The 23,716-nt window shown below is 37.5% G+C and overlaps 1 protein-coding gene across 6 annotated transcripts in view; it reads right to left on the bottom strand.

Moving 5' to 3' along the window:
- RSU1 (Ras suppressor protein 1) overlaps positions 1-23,716 on the bottom strand; it is a 249,259-nt gene that overhangs the window by 101,294 nt on the left and 124,249 nt on the right. The window contains exon 9 of one of the 6 annotated variants that reach the window (XM_038530009.1): positions 401-2,713. The exons of the other annotated variants lie outside the window; for them this stretch is intronic. Within the exon in view, the coding sequence (XP_038385937.1) occupies position 2,713 (1 nt within the window). The 3' untranslated portion in view covers positions 401-2,712. Of the gene's footprint in view, positions 1-400; positions 2,714-23,716 lie in introns of those variants that run through there. 6 annotated transcript variants of the gene reach the window in all.

Genomic DNA, 23,716 nt, shown 5'->3' with positions numbered 1-23,716 from the left:
TGAATTTTTCATAATATATAGTTCACTCATGTTTTTAATATTTATAAGTGACACACATGATTTACGAACAAAAATGTGAACTATGGAATTTATTTAGATTTGATTTACTTGAATCATCTTTATTAGAAAAATTAATTTTTTATTGTCACATATCCAAGATGGTCCTCTGCACATGAATTTTTACTATGAAATAGTTTAAAAATTTAAATGCTATATGCGTCAAAGTTTTTACTACTGCGCTATCATGTTTCTTTTGATGTACTTACAAAATTTATTTTTCAAGCTTATGTCAAAAAAGGCATATATGATTGAATCATTGATCTGAAATAACCTCTTTATTCTCTTTTTTTCTGGATTAAAAAGGTGCTCTATTGTTTCTAGGTTAAGAAGGTGCTCTGTGTTTAGTGATGAAACTTATTCATTTATTTTGCCAACTTTTCATCTAAAATTTATTCGAGGAAGAGCCAGTTCAAATTTACATCATTTAAAGGAAAAATGCCAAATGCTCACCCTTCAAGATTATATGTATTTTTTTACCTTCCTTTAGCATAAGCAGATAAATTCTCCATGTCACGGCTGCTGAGTTTCCCTGCTATTTTTATTTTCTACTGACAGAATATTCAAAGCTGACAAATGTTGTAGAACAGACATAGTTATTAAAAGCTTCAATTTACAGCAAATAGTGACAGTTTGCTTTTGCTACTCATAAAGCAAAATCGAAGAGGTGTAAATACACAGAGAAGGTGGAACAAACATGCTTTAGATCTTTTTAGAATAGTTCCAATAAGCAATGCTCATTTGCCATATTATTCCAAAAGTCTTAGTTTAGTCACTGATTCAAAAAATAATAACATAATTATGGTTGGCAACTTTTAAATAATACTTTTAAAAACTTTACTTATGGCTATCCTTTATATTCAAGGAAGGTTTTTAAAAAACTCACAGATAAAGGACTTAAAACACAACATGGAGAGTTCTGTACTAATTAAGAAACATGTTTTTGCAGGAGGACAAAAAAATGAGGCAAATAAGCAAAATATTTCCAGTGCACAGGAATAACTGGTCTGCCGCCGAGCTGAACTTCCTACAATTGACCATCACCCAGATTTTTAGTACATTTTACTAACTGTTGAGGGGCAGAAAGACTTATGTACACAAGAACTATGTAAATTCTGAGTAATGGCAGGGGTCAGATAGTGTCAGAGACAATACCGAAAACGCTGGACATGGAACACTTCTTAGCACTTACGTGACCCCTTTGGAGGCTGAATCCTAGTGGTGTTAAAGCATAAAATATATTGCCGGCAGAATTTAGTAATGGCAAGAGAGACATCAGGCGAGGAAAAACCAGGAGCATTCATACAGAAAAAGTAAACTGTGTCTCATTCAAAAAGTGTGTCATCAGCAAAAGGAGTAATTTAGGAAGTCTGTTCATAGGCTATGGGAGAGGCCAAGACAACATAAGGAGGTGATAGTACCTGCCCCAAAGCAAGAAAATCAAGAAAGAATCTGGAGAAAGGAACCAGACCTTAACAGAGAAAAGCTTTTGCCAAACTTCCCACAGTGATGGGAATATTCTTTATCTCAACATGGGTGCTCAATATGTGATATATTCATTTTTCAAAACTCAGGGAAATACATACTTATAGTCTGCATGTACTGTGTACATAGCTTCAATTTAAAAAAAAAACTTAGGTCTTCCAAACATATATTTATTTTATTGCCTTCGATGCAAAATGAAGAGTCTTCTGTTAATTTTTTTAAAAATATTTCTTAAAAAGTATAAAAGGGAGAGCTGAGAAAATCTAGCGGAAAAAATAGGAGTAGACCAGAGACAAACCATTAAACTTGGAGTCACCAATGAAAAAGAAAAAAAAAAAAAATCTTTCCAAAGACTCAAATAGTGCTCATGGGAGCAAGTGAAAAAAGAGAAGTAATGATGCCTCATATCTGCATAACCTGACATATATCATCTATATTTAATAAAAAAGCATTTGTTTAATAAACTAGGCTATGAACAGCATCTCCATTTTTAGAGCCAATGAGATGTACAGAAGAGTTCACGGATATGCCTAAGGATACACAATTAGGACAGAGCCAGGATACAAATAGATCTCTCAGACTCCTACACATAACTCATCTCACAAAACAATACTCTGTGTGCATATTGTGTGTGGTGTGTAAAACATAAAAATAAGAACCACTGTTAGCTTCATATAGTAGTGATGAGGCTTTCCGCCTCGCCTCCACACAGGATGGGCGAGTATAAATGTGCTGGAAACTATGCGCATGAACTAAAACAATCATGAGTTCTTTTTCTTAAATATTCATTCATTCAATGGTTTAAAAATCTGCAACATTATACTCGGATATGCAAATATGTATCAACTAAATGCTTAACAGCCTAAAAAGCTCTCTGACTGGGTATGTTGAGTATAATTTCATTCTCTTAGCACAACTTTTATTATGACTTGATTGAAGTTAGTTGGCTTGATTTCAGAAAAGCGGGAAGAAGACAATGCCAAACAAGAGCCCATTTCCTGTGGATTAATTACTGAGATGCGCTTTCGGAAATCTTAGAGAGTGGGAAAGAACGGCACTCTTCAAAGGGTGTCCATAAAAGTTCACTGAGGCTCAAATGTGACATGAGGGCTGAAGGGTGCCTTGGCTGGTCCTGGAAATAGTGTTCTTACGTACATCCGCTCCTGGGTTCCTAAACATACGAAATTCTGCATTAGTACTGGCCTTCCTTCCATCTGCCCTCTGGTAACATCAGTTGCCCAGCCTCAGAGGGTCACAGCAAGACCTCGAAGCATGAATGGTTTGCTCTAGGTGGCTCACTGTGCTTACTCCAAACTTAACACACACACACACACCCCAAAATGAAGCAAATCCGTTAGTGTAGATTTCAAAATCACAATCACTGATAAAACCCATATACAGTTTTTCCTTCCTAAATAGAAACGTGTATTTTGCGTTTTACCATAAAATGTGCAAGATACAATCTAATAATTAGTCAATGGATATTTGGGAATATAACATAGGGGTGAACCACCCAATTCAACTGTGATAACCCTTAAAATTTTCTCTCAAATGAAGTTTGTATCTTCTTCCACAATGAGAAATGGAAGACCAGTCACAGAACAATAAAGGCAAAAGCACTGCTAATATATAACCACCAAAAAAAGTGAAACACTGAAAGCGCAGTGCTTAAGAACATGGCCTTAGGCCTCAGATTTTGGTTCAATGGTGGGCTCTGTTACTCAGTAGCTGCATCACTGGGGGCAAAAAACTTAACTGATCAAAGCCTCAGTTTGCTGATCTATGAAGTAGGAGTAATTATATTTTCTTTTGACTTCATAAAGTATCCTGAGGATAATTTACATGAAGGGCTTACCAGGAGAAGATAGGGGATACAAGCTCAATAGTTATACAATTATATATAATTTTGTATATATGTATACATAATAATGCATACATAACAATTCTATAATAATTATTTTGAATAGTGCTATAATACAATAGAGAAAATGTTTCATTTTTTACTTAATATTTTTTAGTTATGAAATTTTGTTAGAACATTTACATGTTGTTACTTAAAATGATAAGTTGCATGTAGTTAGAGAAAAATCATTAATAGAAAGTACAAAGAAAGAGCAAATACCACATGCAATCCTAACACTTGACAAAACTACTGGTATTTAAAGTGTATCCTCCAAAGCTTTCTTTTTAAAATGCACAGTTGCATGTAAGTATAGGTAGAGTATATAGTCTGCCTTTTAAATTTGTTATTTATTATGAAAATTCTCCAAAACCATTAGTCTTACAGAGCATTAAATGGCTATATAAGCATTCAATCATACTGCTGCATCATGACTTCCCCAATCACGGGTTGTGGGGCACTCGGTACTTCCAATCACTGCTATTATAAATGAGGTTAAGTTTTTGTTTGCTTGGTTATTTGTTAAGGGGATTATAATCATGTACAAAATAAGGCGAAATAAGGTGAATGAGCCAAGCTGAAGAATCCCATTTCTTTCAAGGCTTTGGCCAGTAGCTGTCGGGTGGAGTTGTTATGAAAATCGATGTGTTTCAACAAGTGAGTTCTTAGTAACTCCCGAATTCCTTTCCATCATACATCCTTGGTCAACCAAGCGTACAGAGTATATGCCCAACCACGTTTTTGGGTTAACAGAGGTAGAACCGCAATGACTTACCTGATCTCACAGAATTGGCTTACAATGTACTTCCATAAACACATTATGTAAGATAAAAGAAAAGTGGCTTTGACAAAAGTGACAAATTTTACTCAGAGTTTTTACAGAAAAAAACTTTTTGGAATAGGTCATTTAATAAAAAAAATTCCTCATTTCTTGTACTATTTAATCAACAAAATTAGAATCAACAAAAACAAAATGAGAGACAGACAGGTTAATAGCTATCAATGATGTTTTTCAGTATCACAAAAATAGAACAAACAAATTGTTTCAAGGAAAAATACCCTTCACTTTAAATCCTGGAAATATGCAAATACAATATAGCTTCATACATTCAGGAAACTGGTTCTTTATTCCACAGAGGTTTTTCTGTCAGTGTTACAAGCTAAAAACAAAATATGAATGACAAGTGCACATACTTAGCTGATGGAGAATACAGAGTCCAACACTAACCACATTAATCTCTCAGAGGTTATGTGACTTCCGGGCAGAAATATTGATTCAGACCTAGTCTCCTGCCACCAAGTTTGACAAGTATTCTAATCTGAGCTGGGAAATTTCTCCCCAAAATGGTAATTTTCAGAACTTCCTGGAGCTCCTCTGGCTAACCTGGTAACTAACCTGATTATCTAGTTTAATTCATGGATTAAGAACTTTTTGATAAAGAGGCTGCTGCTAGATAATAAGAGTATATACACACAGACCTCACTGGAGACTGAAAGTTAATTAAAAGCTAACAGTTGAAAGAAGTGGGCAACGCTTCCCATGTAGTTATGTTAGGTTGGATCTTCAGCTTTGTGGGGGCTTGAGGGGTCAGTTTTTAATACTGCCACACATCTTAATCATACTCAACAACAAGAGCAATTCAGTCAACAATTCTAGAGCTTATTCTTCTCAGTGAGACTTTTACGTGTGTGTGCCTGAGAGTCTGGAGAATTTTCATTCTTCCTCTCCCACAATTTCCTCCAGTGGCCCCAGGACCACCCCACAGAGAGTTCTTGAACTCGTGCTCATCAAAGTCTGCAGTCCTCCTTGGCCCACGCTAAGCAACAGCGTGATTATCCACTGGATTCTTCTTCTAGTGGGTAATTGGGTTTTATGCTATCATTTCATCTCAAACACACAAGGAGTTTTAGTGGTTTATGTCTTTTCCTTTCCTCTAATCGTGGTGTATCTTGGGTTTTGATTTTTCATTTTGCATGCCAACTTGTCAACTTCAATTGCAACAGAAATAAAACCATTTAGAATTATCTAAACTTGGGGGCTGAGATTTAAAAAAACAAAACTGGTGTCATCTGGTACATTGTACATCTTTCTCAGAAGATCTTTCTTTACCCTTGAAAATATAAACCAAGTCTGTTCCCATGTTCAAGGTTTGACCAGAGAATATTTGGCTTCAAAGATAAACTGGTGTTTATTAAGAAAGTAGAGTAACTTTTGTGTTAAGTGACTTTTCTCCTCACATGTGATACAACGCGAGGAATGTCAGACTGGATTTGGCTGCCTGGGTCTTTAAAGGGAATGAGATGATAAGTACATGAGAATCCCTGCTATTCTCATCCTTCCCCACAAACAGTACTGTTCCAAATTTTAATCTTGCCAAACTGGTAGATATAAAATGGTATCACTGTGGTTTTAATTTGCAGTTCTCTGATTACTAATGAGGCCGATTATTTCCAGTTTCTTAACCGTTCATGTTTCTTTTTCTTTGAAATGTTTATTCATACCTCTTACCTACTCTGTTATTTTATTCATGTATTTTTTTTTAACAGTTTTAGATTCTAATCCATCTATCATCAGTGATATGTGCTGCAGATTACTTCTCCCACTGTGGCTTGTCTGTTTAATTTGTTAAAGATACCCTGCTGATAAAGTGAACATTTATTTTAATATAGTTGAATTTACCAACTTTTTCTCTTGCGGTTTATGTTTTTTGGGGGGGTGCGGTATAAGAAATCCTCCACTTTTTTTTTTTATTCTGTGTTTCATTTATTTTATGAAAAAGCTGATTTCCAATCTACATTAAACTAAGCTGAATACAAAGTCTGAGAGCAGGAGGCCTGGTGACCTCATTTACAAAAGACCACCAAGGCCACTATCCTTAGGTCTTAAGGTTTCAGAAGGGATCTTTTGGCTGGCTTTGTGTTTGCATGCCTCAGTGCCAGAGCGCAGGGACAGACCCTGTGTCTGCTGTGAGGCCTGGGTCAGCCCCCAGAGTACCAAGTCTCCCCTGCGGTCACCCTCAGCTAAAGAAATTATGTCCACAAACTTTCCATCCCCTGGCTTTGCTGCAGGTCCTAAATTTGCAGCCTCATCTTCATTAACAGTATTCCATCATGATGATGTGTGTGATACAGTCTGATACATGTGGATCCAGACATACAGCTAGAGAGCATTTGGCAACATCACCTTTGTTCCCAGTTTCTTCCTGAAAATCCCAGAGAGGCTCTCTCTTTCTTTTTCTTTTCTTTTTTTTTTTTTTTTTTGTTCATTTAAAATTCCATAGTTTTACTTTCCTTTTAAAACTTGGTTTCAGGGGATCCCTGGGTGGCGCAGTGGTTTGGCGCCTGCCTTTGGCTCAGGGCGCGATCCTGGAGACCCAGGATCGAATCCCACGTCAGGCTCCTGGTGCATGGAGCCTGCTTCTCCCTCTGCCTATGTCTCTGCCTCTTCTCTCTCTCTCTGTGTGTGTGACTATCGTAAATAAATTAAAAAAAAAAAAAAAACTTGGTTTCATGACTTTAAAGATTCAAATATTTAATCTACCTGGAACTGATTTTCTTTATATGTCACAATCTGGTTTCATTTCTCTTCCTCCACTGTTAATGCATCGTTAATGAAACAGTTCACTCTCTTCCCCTAGATCTGCAACACTCATTCTGTCATCAAGCAAATCCCTGCGCACGCACGTATTATGTATGGGCTTTCTATACAGTTCCAGGGGTTTCTCTGTCTATACTAATAGCTAATTCCAGAGTCTTGATTACTGTGGGCTGATAACAGACCTTGGTCTCTGTCAGGCAAGACATCCCATCTCTCATCTTTCTGGTTTTTCCTCAGGAAGATCTTGGTTATTTTCAACGCTTCGCTTTTCCGAACAAGAAACTAAACTAGCCAGTCAATTTGAACTATCTTTACGCTCTGGTTGCTTTTAACGTCTCCTCTTTTGTCTCTAATATCCTGACGCTCCACCATGATATGTCTAAATATGTATCTGTGTTGCTTGAAGTACAGCGTGTTCCCGCTATATGAGCATTCCAAACTTTGAACATTTCTGGAAAATTCTGTCTTTACACCTTAAACAAATGAGCTCTCCACTACTGGGAGGAAAAAAAAACAGGACTCACTTTTCTGCATGTTTTGTGAGCACATGCACACAACTTTGGTTCTTGGTTAGCTTTGCAAAGATGTTTGTATGGCAAACAACATTAGAAGATAAGAGACTCCCCCTCTGGAGCTCAGAGATTGCTTACTTTCCTGGAGATAAAATATGTCTCTCTCTGCTGGCAAAGAGCAGATCTGCTTATAGTCCCTTTTAAAAGACTGAGGTCCCTTGCTGTGACTCAGACTTCTTGCATGGCACAGTATGCATCATCCCCACGTGACTTGGGGAGCACAGAGAATTGCCTTGACATATAGCTCAGGTTGCTTACTGCACTGTGAGCAATAAAGTCTTTTTTCTGTGTGGTCCAGAAGTCTCGAATCTTCAAATCACAACCATGAAATTGTAGCAAGCTAATTTATTAAAATAAAAACAAAATTTTCATTATTCATTAAATTGTTATTATGATGAAGTTTCAAAGACCCTTCAATTCTTGACTTCCTTCTAATTTTCAATATTTTAACATTTGGAGTTCACATTGACTTATGTTCCATCTTTTTCTTCTATCATCCCTACATTTTACTCTTGACTATTTCTTACCTCCTTTGTCTCTGCGCTTCATGTCGGGGGTTGTCCTTCGTGATCTTCCAATCCATTCATTCTCTCTTCAGCTGTGCATAATCCTCTATTTAACCAAACTACTGTGTTTTTATTTCTGATGATTCTGTTTCTTTCCTGTAATTCTATTTGCTTCCTTTTCAAATCTTTCTGAACATTTCTGATGGTCCTTCATCCCTTGCTCGACTTCTTCTTTATGTTCTTCCCATGCATTTGTTTTATATTCAAGACTCAGCATTCTGGTGTCCAGTGTCCTTCGGCATGGGAGACCTAATCTGTTTATAGTTTTGGTTGACATTGGTGACACATGGCTTGTGTTACGCCCCATCTGGTAATTACTGGATTGCTTTGTTGAGTGTGTGGTATTTCTTACAGTAATCCTGTATACACTAAATATGTAGGAACTTTGAGGAAAGTGGACTGTTAATGCTTTCCTCCAGAGAGGACTTACGCTTCTATCTACCAGCTGCCAGAAGGTTCTGCCAACCTGGAAACTTGTTATTTAAATTTTTTAGGTTAGGGTTTCCATGACCCTGCGAGAACTATAAATTTATAACCCAGACTCATCCAAAAATAAGCTTGTAGTAGCAAATTGTCAGAGGAGATGATGAATACAATGATTACTATTTTTTCCTTCACTTGGAGCAACAGCAAAAACAGTTTTCCTCCTCTGCTCCCTTTCCTGCAGAGCTTCCTCCCCACCCCCAGCTCTCACTTCCACTGAGGGTACACCTTCCACGAATGTTCTAGTTCTGCGACAGAGTTTCCTGTTTGGCCTTCCAACATTACCCAGACCTCCTGGTCTCTTTTTCCCCAAGGCAGCTAAGCTGTGAATTCCTTACACAGGTACTGCGATAGGGCAGTCCTGGCCTTGTCACCTACTCCTTTGGTTTCCAATTACTACATAGACTTTTTGCTCCTTACTCTCTTCCAAGTTCAACAAGACAACTAAAAAGTAAGTTTCTCTGATTTTATTCTGCATCTAGTCTTTCCTGGTGAAAAGGCTTTTAGGATATCTGATTCCCATACACAATCATTTCCATGTTTTCTTTTTTGCCCACACAGCCAAAAAAATGGGCATCTTTTCCATTTTGCAAATGCCTTTTACAGATGCTTAAAATTAGCTGACCATACAAGGAGGCAAGAGAGATTTTGAAATAACAGCTTTTCGTAAACTACAAAATTTAGACCAAAAGCATTCTGTAGCCCTCATACAGCTGGTATGATCTGATACTACATTTATCAGACTGACATTTGTATGTTCACAGGGTTAAGATAAAGCATTTCACATTTTCATTTTTAACCCATGTACCCACAGGTCGCCCTTTTCTTTGAGAAACATTTGTGAATTTTTTGAATGAATTTTTGATGGAAATCCCTGTGTTTCAATCTTTAAGAGATGCCATAAACTACTACCACGTACTTGAAAAAGAAAATACCTTAAATTTTTGTAGAATAATATAGTTTGGCTTCTTACTGATTCCACAATGACTTCTCCATATTCACTTTCCTAATAAAATTACACTGCCGCTTTTTAAACCATCCTTCATGTACATGTTCTAACCTGTCTGAACTCTGAATAGACTCTCAGGAATCTTAATTTTGGCGACTTTTTTTTGTCACAGCTTTAGATCTGTTTTTGGTTACTGGACATTAAAAAAAATCAGAAAAGACAGAAAAGAAGAATTAATAAATGAAAATCCTGTTGAAATTCTATGTTTAAAGCAAAGAAGCTTCAATTAGACATTCTCTGATAGTTTGTATGCTAACTCATACTTATTTAATTAAAGCGAAAACTGGAAGTACCTTTTCTTGCCATGATGAAATTAAAATACAAAATAATCAAAGAAATCAAGCAAACGACTATTCTGTGGAGTTAAAGTTAAGATTAAATTTGACTATAATCCATGACTAAAATGTCAGCTGTGGTAATAATGTGAGGGGCATTGCTCATCACTCCTTCAAACACTCTAAGTTTGAGAAGATGAAAGCATATTTATTCACTAGAAAAAAAGAAAGGAGCCAGAAGTCATGATGTGATGAAAAGCTCACTCAGGTTCTTCGGGCTGTTGCTCTCACTCCCTGTGGTCTATACACCACTGAGTACCTACCTGTCAGCCACCCCTCCCGGTGCCATGACAAGGCTAGTATACATGTTCACTCTCCTTCCAAAAAATTCAGTCAGGATGGTCCATTTGAAGTCACCCTGTTCTAAGCAAGGGGCACTGTATGTTCATGTGTGCTAGGAGGTACACTCATTTGTAACAGTCTAGCTTGTTCGGCTCCTTTTCATGCCCTCAGAGAGAAGAGTCTTTATCTTGGGAAGATGAAGGGGTTGAAAATAAAGACAGATTACATTTCAGGTCATAATTTGCTTATTTGGGGATCTACTTTCTTAAATGGAAAGAGCTGCAAGCTGCATTGAGAGAGTCTTTGAACATTTCCTCCTAATGCTCTTGATAATGGGTTAAAAATATTCCTCAATTAAGCCTCAACACGGCTCTGCAGAGCCAGTGCGGGACCATTAGCAGCCCTGTTGTGGGAGTGGCACAGGAGGCTGGCGGCCAGAGCTTCGCTGACAACTAGAAAGGTCACAGACATCGCCACTCACCCCGCACAACAACTACCTGTGTCGTTAGTGTGCAAAGGTCACCCGATGGTCTTTCTTAGTCCCACACATGGTACCCATGAAAAAACACAAGACAGACTCCACTCCGCATGCCCCGCAAACAGGTGTGCCCATGATCTTTTTTTTTTTTTAAATATATTTTTTATTTATTTATGATAGTCATACAGAGAGAGAGAGAGGCAGAGACACAGGCAGAGGGAGAAGCAGGCTCCATGCACCGGGAGCCCGACGTGGGATTCGATCCCGGGTCTCCAGGATCGCGCCCTGGGCCAAAGGCAGGCGCCAAACCGCTGCGCCACCCAGGGATCCCGCCCATGATCTTTTTACTTCAACCACAAACATGAAAGTACAGCCCAGCCCCACGGCGGGGGCCTAAGCCTGTGCTGTTAATAAGGTGGAATTACCCCTTTTCATTTTCTCCTATCATGAAGGGCTGGGTTCCAGAGCCAAGGCAGTTGGTGGCTCAAAGAAAAAGAATGCCCAGGTGGGCAGTGGGGTCGTTCTGGGAGGTTGTGGGCAGTGGGGGCGTTTGGAAAGAGAGCAAGTTCGAGTACTACACACTCCAGGAATCCCGAAAGGGATGGGGGTTAAATATGCCTTCATGAATGCTGTTTATGGTACAAACACTGACCTTTCCTTTATTGAGAATTTTATAGAACCCACTAAAATATAACAGCTCAGAAGCATCTAATACATCTCCTTTAACACATGACTCTGATTTATAAGGAAGAAAGGATTCATTTTCATGTTAGCAGTTTATGAGATCTCCAGGGAAATTCTCCACAACTGCGCAGACATTCCCTTTTCCCAGGGCTATCGCTATTGTCCCACTGAGGCATTCAGATAGAGCTGCTCACAGTCGCTGAACACAGATGGTGCTAGCTCTGGGATAGTTCATTGTTTTCTCCATGACTCTCGGGTGTATGGGAAGCTATTTCTAGAGGATTAACAACCATTAGAACACCAAACCAAGATGAGCAAGGAGGTGTTATATAGTGCATAAGAAGTTACATCTATAAAATAATGACATCTAGGACAGGTGCAATGAATGTTCCTGTAGATAAGCCAGCATTTAAAAACAGATGGAGAACTCAACTTTGAGCCAGAAGACTTGGGTTAGAGTCTGCTCTCCTAGCTGGGTAGTCCTGGGGAGGCCACTTTTACAGCTGTGCTTTCCACCCATACAAAGAGACATGAAATTAAACCAGATTGTCTGAGGCTTCTCTGAACTCTAGCATAATTAATATTCTAGCTTTAAAAGGTTTTATTCTTCTTTCCTAATATCATCTCCTAATTTCTACCAATTTAGAGATATTATTGAAGATTACTATTTCTTTATGCATATTCTTGCTAAGATTGTAGCCCACACTTCGTGGCATTCCATGATATCATATTATCATGAACACTATTTATTTACTGACATTTATTGAGTGTTTACTATGTGTCCAACACAGCTCTCAGTACTCTACATGCATTATCCCATAGAATCTTCTTTAACAACCCTATAAGATAGATACTATTATTCAATTTTACAGAAGAGATAATCAGTGCTCAAAAAGTTAAATAAAACGGGCACCTGGGTAGCTCAGTGGCTGAGCATCTGCCTTTGGTTCAGGTCATGATTCCGGAGTCCTGGGATGGAGTCCCAGATCAGGCTCCCTGTGGGAAGCTGCTTCTCCCTCTGCCTATGTCTCTGCCTCTCTCTCTCTCTGTCTCTCTCGTGAATAAATAAATAAAATCTTAAATAAATAAGTAAATAAATAATAAGTGGTGGACTTAGGATATGAAATGAAGGCAGTGTGACTCCAGAATTCATCATCTCAAATATACTGTCACATTGACCACAGCAACACACACTACTCAACAAACAATACCTAAAGCAAACCCAGTTCTCCATAAAATCTACATAAAGATTATGAACTTGTACTATTTCTCTACTACTCTGAAGAATTCACATCCTATTCAGATTTTCAGTAATAGGAATCTTTTGATACCTAAAGACTGATGATACAATACCTTTTTGTATTCAAGATTTGTTTGAAATATATTCCCTAAAGAAAAAAAACTTGTAATTCTCCTATAGAGACAGATGATTTCTTCTAAAGCTATGTAAAAGATCACATTAGGCAAAACAGAAATGATAAAATATGTATTTGGGAGATGCTGATACTGAAAATATTCCATGGATCATTCTAAAATTTAGACAAATTTCTATTACAGTGCCATGATAAAATGGACAAGATAATATATTGAGTCAAGAAACAAGAACTCAACAGTTCATCTGGGCAGCTACGCAGTTATGAATAATTTTAATAAATATGCAAAGCTGCTGTTGTGCCACATAAAATAGCTAGTCAATTTTGAATCTGAAATATATTTTTAGACTATAATGTGTCTGTCCTTGGAATTAAATAATTGATTGTCACTTTCATGAATACTACTATTTTTGATTTTAGGATATCTGCATTTTGTCTTGTGCTTTCTTAAGATTAATTCTGGTCTCTTCACCATTTTATCTGTGACTATTTTATAGATTAATTTATAACTCGATTTTCATTCTACAGCTAGGTTCTTGCATACCAAAATACATTGCTGATCACTTGCCAAATGCATCTCTATACCCTAGAGATAATACTGCTGAACTAAGTTCAAGGATATGATTTGAAATAATAAATCCTATCTGCACCACACAAAATATATACATGATGCCATGGAATACATGCAGAAACAAATTCATCTTAAAGACCAAAGAAGCAAGTACTCACTTTCTGCTGTAATTGAATGAGGACATGAACAACAACACCTTCAAATTACATGTTAATTTGAAAATATTTACTTTAGCCTTTCCTAATGGTCCATGCCCAAGAGACAGGTTCAGATAGTTATGTTAACTGCCAGAGTATCATAAAGACCCTGGATCTGTCTTGGTCTCAAGAATGAAACCAACGCTTAGCAAGAATGAAGCTTATACTTTAGCCATCTATCTAGTTAAGAAATCAGCTCTGGAAAGCAATACATTTTCCCAGATTCACTTTTATAACTATATTCAGTATAGGAAACAAAAGGGAATAAAAATTAAGAGCCTTGAATACTGGGTGAGACTCTGCCTTGTGGTCTTAAGCTAAGTCACCTCTAAGCCTGTTTATTATACTTAAAGTCCCTCTGTTAATGAGTACTTACCAATGGACATGAACTAGTGTGCATCCTGTGTGCATTTTCTTAGTTCTTATAACAGTGCAATTATACTACAGTATCATATGCAGCTGTACTACAGTGCAATGCAATTAGAACCATACTATAAAAATACAGTATTATTAAGTCTATGTTACATATGAAAAAATATATACAATGAGCCTGCTAGATGTTAGGCATTTAGAAGCTAAGAAAAATGATGAATCAAAAGATCTATGATCACTGTCCTCCTGAAGGTTACCAATACAGCAGGAAAAGATTTATATAATCCTACAAGTAAATATAGCATTACAAGATTAATAAGTGGCAGAGTATCGTGACAATAGGTGTGGTGAGCTGAGCCGAGATTCTGAGTAAGACTGTTTGTATTTTCGCGCTGGCACATATAATTCTATTCCTGGGCAAGTTAGCTAGTGTCTCTGTATTTCAGTTCCTCCCTCTGTAAAATGCTGATTACAGTACCTACCTCACAGAGTTGCTATAATGATTAAATAGCAAGCATCCAATGAACAGCTGTGGTTCCTTTCTGCTATTATAACTATTTGACCTCATTGAAGGATGAGGGCAGACTCCTCAGATAAAATCTAAGCCTAAAAGAAATACATAAAATAAAACCTAAAATCTCCACAATAGTGTGAATTAACCAGTCAGTGAGGAAGGATGGGTGCTGGGTAGAAAAAATGTTTCAGGGATCCCTGGGTGGCGCAGCGGTTTAGCGCCTGCCTTTGGCCCAGGGCGCGATCCTGGAGACCCAAGATCGAATCCCACGTCGGGCTCCCGGTGCATGGAGCCTGCTTCTCCCTCTGCCTAGGTCTCTGCCTCTCTCTCTCTCTCTCTGTGTGACTATCATAAATAAATAAAAATTAAAAAAAAAAAAGATTAAAAAAAAAAAAAAGAAAAAATGTTTCAGGCACTTAAAAAGGTCCAATAAACATACTATGATATTAACTAGCTAGGCTATCTTAAATCATTTAATCACTTGAGGATTCAATTTCATCATGTAAAAAATAAGAAGGGAAATTAGATAATCACTGTGATTCCATGATCTTTATGCTTCACAAAATTTTAACACAGTAAAACAAACCATTGGAAATAGACTTTAGCGGAACACATTTTACTCATTTCCCTAGTTCTAACTGCAGCCAAAAAGGCCTCAGATGTAAATTTTAAGAACAGTCCCACTTTATCTCCTTTCTACTCTCCTTGTTCTGATCTCCCTCATTATTAACTTTCTTACATCTGTAAATAAAAGGAATCACACTGCAGTAACCTTGTTTTCTACCTGTGAAGGTGGTTTACATTTCTCTAACTGTAAAGTCAATTTTCTCTTCCAGGAGGATCATCCATAGACATGATTCCAGGCAGCTATGTCTTATTAAAAGGACTGCTGTATATAAATATGTCTGGATGTTTAAGTTTAGGTTTATATTTACCATATTGTTGACGTAACATTATATGTATTTATGATGAAATTTCCTTCCTTAGTTGGCAGACCAGTATCTAGTTAAAAGAAAGGGGTCTGGGGAAGACTTAGCCAAAAGAAAGATCAACTGTAGCTCCAGCCTGAATTGGCTTCCTAAATTCTAGGACCATAAAACCTCTTCCCTAATAGATTTCTCTCCATTTAGGGTTATTCAGAAACCTCAAATTCAGGGTATATAAAATCAAACTTATCTTTCATTCCCTCCTGCCTTGACTGCCCCCTTTTCTCCCATGTTCTGTTGGTCAGCACTGGTCAGCACCATGGATAGCTCTGCAGGGATCTTTTAGCTCCAAACTGTGGACGGAAATGAAAGAATCTTTTATAGCTGGGGGGGGGGGGGGGGGGGGGGGGGGGGGAACTGGGGTGAAGGACATGGGATCTGAGCTATTTTTATTTTCTTTTTTAAGGTCAAGTAATGTAATATAGAGCTTAGCAGGAACTATCTCCACAACAAATTCTATGATATAGGCACTCATCTCTCTTTTATTTAGAGTATTTTCAACTTTATTTGGAAAAATTCTACCCATACTCAAGAGTCAAGAGAATAAAGTAAATCCCCATGTACCCACCACCCATCCAGCTCCAAAACCTATCTACTCAGGGCATGTTCTATTTCACTCATTTTCACTTCTACTTCCCCCTTTCAACTCTACCACATTATTCTGAGGCAAATGGGAGAAATTATATTATTTTAATATATAATCACCATCTATGACCAAACCTAAAAATTCTTTAATATCATCAAATATCCAGTATTCAAATTTCCTGATTATCAAAAGAAAAAAATTTACATCTTATTTAAATGAGATTTTCTAAAAACATTTAAATGTCTCAATAAACTCTAGTTATTATCCTTATTGATACAAAACTGTCCCAAATTTGGCCAGTGGCTCTGCCTCTTCAACCTAGCAGTTCAACTGCTTCTGGCACAATCTCTCATGGCTTCCTTGCTTTCTACATTGACAGGGTACTACAGCTCAGCTGTATATTCTCCTGATAAAAGACGTGGAATTAGCCTTTTTATTTTTTTTAAGATCCCAGAGTTCTTTTAGAGGGAAATGGTATTTAAAGGCAACAATTCAGAGCCAAGAGCAGTACTGCTAACTGTGTTGGTATTTTTTTTTTCTAGGTTTCTTTGATGGACAGAACAAAAAAAAAATTTTTTTTTAAAGGGAAAAAAAGATCAACAGCTACAGTTGATCTTTCTTTTGGCTAAGTCTTCCCAGGACCCCTCTTTTAACTAGACACTCGTCTGCCAACTAAGGAGGGAACAGTAAGAGGAGTTCTTACTATTAATTTTCAATTCTAATTTATGATTATAGGCTTTAAGTTCTCTAATTTTTTTGTCTTTCTCTTTTGCTGAAAATATTAGTCCCTAATGACATTACCATAATTACTCTTTGCTTTATACTGTAATAATCATTCAGAAACAATGAAAATGTTATTACTAATAATGTATCTGTAAAGGTCATTTTTTCTAGTCCTTTTTGCCATTGGACTTTAGTCCAATAGAATGTAAAACCAAACCACTATATTTTGAAGTAATTTAAAACAGTTTTTAAACTGCGGAAATAGAACGGTTACCAAAAAGTGCATAAAATCCAAGTTCATTTAACTATGTAAGTTCATTTAACAAGAATTTAAAAATTAACAATTCTGTAACCATTACCCAGGATGAGAATGAGCACAAGGTTGGTCCACTCTCCCTGGTACCTCCTCCCTTTCCACAAGAGTTAATTAGTATTCTGACTTTTCTAAGATATAAAAAAGATTCAAATTATCATGAGATGAAGACTATAATGTATAAGATAATTATGGAATCTTAATTCAAAGTAATAAAAAAAAGATCTAAAATGACACTCAGAGAGAAAACAAGATTAAGCAAATGAGCAGAACGTAAGTTAGTTGTGGAACACATACAAGGGGCTAAAACACGCAGAAACAGAGTCCTGAAGAGAGGCAAGTATAGGAGACTAGGATGGGGAGGTAGCATGCTTAGTAAAAAATATCTGTAAAAATAATGGCTGAAAATTTTTAGATATGGTAAAAACCATAAACCTACCAATCCAATAAGCTTAGCAAACCCCAAGTACCAAAGAAAGTAAGGAAAACCACACAAAGATATATTAAGACCAAACTGCTCAAAACCAGTGCTAAGGAGACAATCTTAAAAGCGGCCACGCTGGGGGCACTGGTGAGGGCAACATACAAAGGAACATAAGAAGTACAGCAGATTTCTTGTCAGGAACAATTCAAGTAAGAGACAGTGGAATAAACCTTTGAAGCACTGAGAGACAGAAATGGTCCATCCAAGATTGTACACCAGTAAAAATATCATTCAAATAATAATGTGGAATAAAGAGTTTTAGAGATATATGAGATGTGAAAAAATGTGTACCTGGCAAATCCACATGGTAAGAAAAGCTAAAGGAAGCACGTCCAATAAAAGGAAAATCATACTAGATAGAAGGACCTATACAAAGGAATGGAGAGCACTAAAATTGGTAGATGTAACAAAATGCTTTATTTCTATTTAGATTGCTATAAAGATATTTCACTGATAGATAGAAATGTAATGTGGAGTTCGGAACACTGAAGTAAAATGAATGGCAAGAAGCATAAAGCCTAGGAGATGAAAGATCAAAGTACAGTAATGTAAAGTTTTCCCACTCTATGTGAAGTGATATGTCACTGTGAAACGCTGTGAAGATGTAAATTACAAACACTAAAGCACACCCTAAAATTAAAGACTGAAAGATTATAGGTAATAAAGCAACAAAGGAGACCCAATGATGTCCTAAAAAATATATAATCCAAAGGCACAAAAAAATAAAAGTGGGAAAAAACAGATGGGATAGGACAAAAAAATACACACTAAGGGGGCAGATTCAAACCTATCTATGTTGCTAGTTACATTAAGTGTAAATGATTAACATACCCCAATTAAAAGAGACTGTCAACGGAGATGAAAAAAAATGGGTCTAAACTATATGCTGCCCATAAGAAACCCACTTTAAATATATAGATATAAATACATTTAAAAAAAAGGAAAATGATATATCATGATAATATTAATCAAAATAAAGATGGAATAGCTACATTATTATTTGACAAAGCTGATTTCTGGCCAGAATATTATTATGGCTAAATAAACTCACTTCATAATGAAAAAGGTCAATCAAGAGGACATAAACAATCCTAAATATTTATAAATCTAATTACAGGACCTGAAACTACATGAAACAAAACTGATAGAACTGAAAAGAGAAATAGACAAATTCATAATTATAGTCAGAGACTTATATTCCTCTCTCCATAGTTAACAGGGTAAGTAGACAGAAAATCAGTAACCATACAGAAAACACAATCAACCAATATGCACCCAAATGGTATGGGTGCACCCAAATGCAGAAAATACTGGGTATTCAAATGCAAAAATATAAACTTTGATCCACATCTCACACCATATAAGAGATTAATTCAAAATACATTATAGTCCTAAATGCAAAACCTAAAATTATAAGTCTTCTGGACTAAAACAAAGGAGAAAATCTTATTAACTTAGATTAGGCAAAGAATACTTAAATATGACACCAAAAGCACAATTCATAAAAGAACAAATTAATTAACTAGACTTAAAAAAATTAGTTTTATTTTTCAAAAGACACTGCTAGGAGGATAAAAAGACAAATCACAGAAAAGTAGAAAAGCTCTGCAAAGTATACAACCAATAAAGGATTTGTATCTAAAACATATAAAGAATCTCAAAGCAATATAATGAACTATTAAAAAACGAAAAATCTGAACAAAAATTTCACTAAAGAAGATACAGGGATGTCTAATGCTCAACATCACCATTCATCACTATAATGGGAACCTACTGGAATGGATAAAAGTAAACAAACAAACTGGCCACAGCAAGGGTTGATGAGGATATGGAGTGACTGGGATCAGACACCACCCTTTGGTATATAAAATGATACTATCACTTTGAAAACAGTTTGGCAGTTACTTAAGGTAAATCTACACTTACCATATGATTCATCTGTTCCACTACACAGGAATAAGGAGAGCACATGCCCAATCAAAGACTTGCACACAAAAGCTCATCAAAACTTTATTTGTAATACTCCCAAACTGCAAACCACCCAAGCATCCTCCAATAGGCAGCTGGACAAACGAATTGTGGTATACCCACTCAATGGACTACTGAGCAGTAAAAAGAAATGAACTATTGCCACATGCAACAACTAATCTCAAAATCATGATGCTGAATGAAAAGAGCCAGCTTTTTATTTTTTTTTATTTTATTTTTTTTACATTTTCAAAGGTTTTTTTTTTGTTGTTTTGTTTTTTGTTTTGTTTTGTTTTGTTTTGTTTTCAGTTTTTTTTTTAATTTTTTATTGGTGTTCAATTTACTAACATACAAGAGCCAGCTTTTTAAAAAGGGCACACATCATACGTCTATATAGAAGACTTTACAAAACACAAATAGTAAAGTTAGGAAGACCAGTGGTTGGTTGCCTGGAGATGGGGTAAAAGGAGTGAGGGGCAAGAGGGAGTTAAGACAGGGGTACAAGCAAACTTTTGGGTATGACAAATAGGTTCACTGTCCTGATTCTGGGGACTAATTTACAAGTATATACCCATGGCAAAATGTATTAAATTCTATACCTTACATGTGTAGTTTATTGTATGATAACTGCTCTTCAATCAAGATGTTAAATTTTTAAAAGATTCGAATTGGCCCAATGTCACAGACCTAGCAAAAGGTTAGGAATGAGATTTGAACCCAGGGAGCCCGCCTTCAGAGCCAGTGCTCATACTCCCTGGTCTCTTGCATGCTTCCTGGACCTCACTTATTCTTCAGAGCTACACCTGCTTGATGCTTGTGACTAAGCCCTCCTCTTCCTGGGTTCCCTCCCAGAACTACCAAGAGATATTGCACTGCTCTTTACATTTCCTTTGGGGGTATTCAGAAGCCCTTTGAGTTCTTGGAAACGCGTCTCTAGAGTCTCCAGGTTCCACTGGCACAAGTGTGCACCTGCAGAAGCTGGCGAGGCTCCGAGCCCAGAGGCTGCGTGAACCTGGCTGCTGGACAGCCTCTAGTTCTCTTTTGTAATGGACGCAGCTACATTGGTTTTTCAAAAGCAGGCATTTGAGTGTGATGTAAATAGGGTGGTTACGATTCTTCCATGTATTCATGGACTCTTTTTTTTCTTTTTTCTTTTTTTTTTTTTTTTGGTGGTGCACATAACTAAAATGAAGTCACATTTTTGCCATATCCTAGGAAAAATGCAAGGCAAAAAATGTCATCTTTAGTCTCTTGTTAACAATAAAAATTTGACCTGGAGATACACAAAAAATTTGACCTGTTTGAGATATACAAAATTAATGCAATCTGTGAGAAAACTTAGTATCAAATTTGAAAGCAGTGTATTGACAGGAGCCTTCTGTAGGCAGACAAGCCAAATATTTTTTTAAGCATCCCCACTCCTCACCCTTGTTGGGCAGCTCCTAAGTTCAATGGGTTCAATGGGTCAAGTGAGGGAGATCAGCAAGTAGCAGGCAACCTATTGCGGAATACGGCTCCTCAGTGCAGCTGATGAGGAATGCTCTGGTTCCCTCAAAGCTGAGTGACTAGTGAGGGATTCCCTATACCCTTTCACATCTAGGTTTTTAGGTTCAGAGCCTGAGCTCTAAGTGGTTTTTCTGACTTGTCAACGAATCTTATTTTGAGGGCTCGGGGGGAGGAGGGAGGAAGAACTACCTCCAATTCCCTCCCCTCTGCTTTGCTATTTATTTCTAAGCAATGACTCTAGCTCAAAGCCTGCCAATTCACCTTCTACAGATTCACTCACACATCATGATGGAGGATGACAGTCACATCTGCACCGTGGGGTGCTGCTCAGCGACCAATAGCCAGGTTCCTCCGCAATTCCCACAGAGGTATCTGTTAGAGGGCGGAGGCTGGGTGATTCAAAAACAGGAACAAAAACAGGCTGAGTCTAGGTCAATTACCCTCCTTTAATGGCTCTGGTATTTTTTTTTTCCATGTTACCCTCTAAAATTCCATGTGTGGGGTTTCTTTCAAAGCCTAGCTAAAAAGAGCTACTAGATTTGATGGGGAAGAGCTGGCTAGGGAAGGCTGCAGCCTTGGAAACATTAGAGAAACATTTATGGTGATGGAAGCGACACTAATAATATCACGAAATCTTAGCAACTCAGACACGAGAAGAAAAAGGGAAACACTTAAAAATGTGTAATGGATGCACGACAGAAGGTTTTTAAAAATGTTCCTCAAGCAGAAGCGCTGAACCTGCAGGCTACAACGTATACTTGAAAGAACAACAACTCTCATTCATCAAGTATTTTGAGAGCTGAGCAGGTGCCAGGCACTGTCTGAGGCTCCTAGCGACACAGCAGTGCACAAAAGAGGAGTCTCAGTTCCTGAGAGAATCTCCATTCTTTAAGAGAACAGATAAAATACAGGCAGGGCTAGGTGGTAGGATCTGTTTTAGATAGAGAGGTGAGTGTTTTGTTATGATGACATCTGAGCAAAAACCTGAATGGGATGGAGAACAAGCCAAATGTCATTAGGAAATTGAACATAAGGGTCAAAACTATTTGTGCTAAAAGACGAACGAAGAGGGAACACACGTAACTCCAAAAAGTTGAACTGGTACGTTTTCCTTGCTTCAGGGTTACTATCTCTTAACCCAAATGGGATTCTATCTAGAAACTAGGTGATCTACACCTTTGTATTACTGAGTGGCCTCCACTTTTGGTTTCTTTAGTATAAAACCTAGAAGGAAGTTACTATTTATTTTTCTTGTTAGGTGCTCTGGGGACAGTGACAAGATTTCCTAAACTTAAACATTTAGCAGTTAATTCCAGAACATGTGAGACCAGGGCCAGAAAGAAAAGACAATGAAGACATACAAATGTGGGATCACTAATCACATAAACACACATGATTTAGTATGTATAACTTGCCAAAGGGGGAACTGATTAATAAACTCCAATAATAAAGCCAAAACACACCTAATGATTCAGGTAAACTGGACCCATCAACAAGAATCCATGCTCCTCTGAATATAGGTAATCTTTATGCTTTGTCACTTCAAGTGGCTGACAGATCTCCTGTCACTCTATCTACCCTTGATGCTTGTGCAGAAAATATGTACTTCTGTACTCAGTTTTTATGTTCTAATGTTGTTTTCCACTTAAGAGAACCAAGACTCCTTGGAGAAAAGTCAGTTCTTTGTTGACTTTGTTGACTAGGACCAGGGCTAACAAGAAAACTAAGACACCAACAAGAAATCATGTGGAAAACTTGGGAGGGACTGTCCTAGACGATCTGATTTCTTTTCTTTCTTTTCTTTTCTTCTTTCTTTCTCTTTCTTTCTCTCTTTCTTTCTCTCTCTCTTTCTTTCTCTCTCTCTTTCTTTTTCTCTTTCTTTCTTTTTCTTTCTTTCTTTCTTGATTTTATTTATTCATTCATGAGAGAAACACAGAGAGAGGCAGAGACATAGGCAGAGGGAGAAGCAGGTTCCCTCCGGGGAACCTGATGCGGGACTTGATCCCAGGACCCCAGTATCACAACCTGAGCCAAAGGCAGAAACCACCCAGGTGCTCCCTGATCTGATTTCAGTCACTGGTATGAGCTGAGGAAGGCAGGAGTCTTCATTGATGCCCAAAGAGATAAATAATATAAAGTACAGTAGAGAGAGGCCTCTGAATATGTATCAACTGACTAAAGTCCAACTATGAAACAATATAAATGTGTAGCCCACAGTGGAAGAATGCATACCCACTGAACCAGAGGGTGGTAGCTGGTGAGGAAATGGACTTGGTTTTTGGACCACACACACAGGCGGATGGATGGATGTTTGATCAGAATCAGGGTAGGAGGAGGAAGACAGGCTTTCAGGACACCTGCATGTTGTTAGCTGTGCCTTCAACCGCAGGATGGGAAGATGGCCCTACAGGGGGGCTGGGCTTGATTTAAGAATCACAGAAGCCAAACGTTTATGACTGTACCATGAAGCATCACACATGAACGCCCCTATGAGAATATCAACGTAATCTCAATGTTTCCTCTTTTTCTTCCTAGACATTACTCAAAAGCAAGTAGAATACAAGATTATAGTGCTTCTGAATAAGACTGATGGAGCTTGATGTCTAGCTCTACCACTCTGGTAAACCCTGGTCATTTTACTTCATCTGCAGTTCTGTGGCTTCTCATATGAAAG

Source organism: Canis lupus, chromosome 2 (assembly GCF_011100685.1).
Source record: "Canis lupus familiaris isolate Mischka breed German Shepherd chromosome 2, alternate assembly UU_Cfam_GSD_1.0, whole genome shotgun sequence".
NCBI classification, from domain to species: Eukaryota; Metazoa; Chordata; class Mammalia; order Carnivora; family Canidae; genus Canis; species Canis lupus.
The sequence above is the reverse complement of the archived record's forward strand: the minus strand, read 5'-3'. Positions and strand labels throughout refer to the sequence as shown.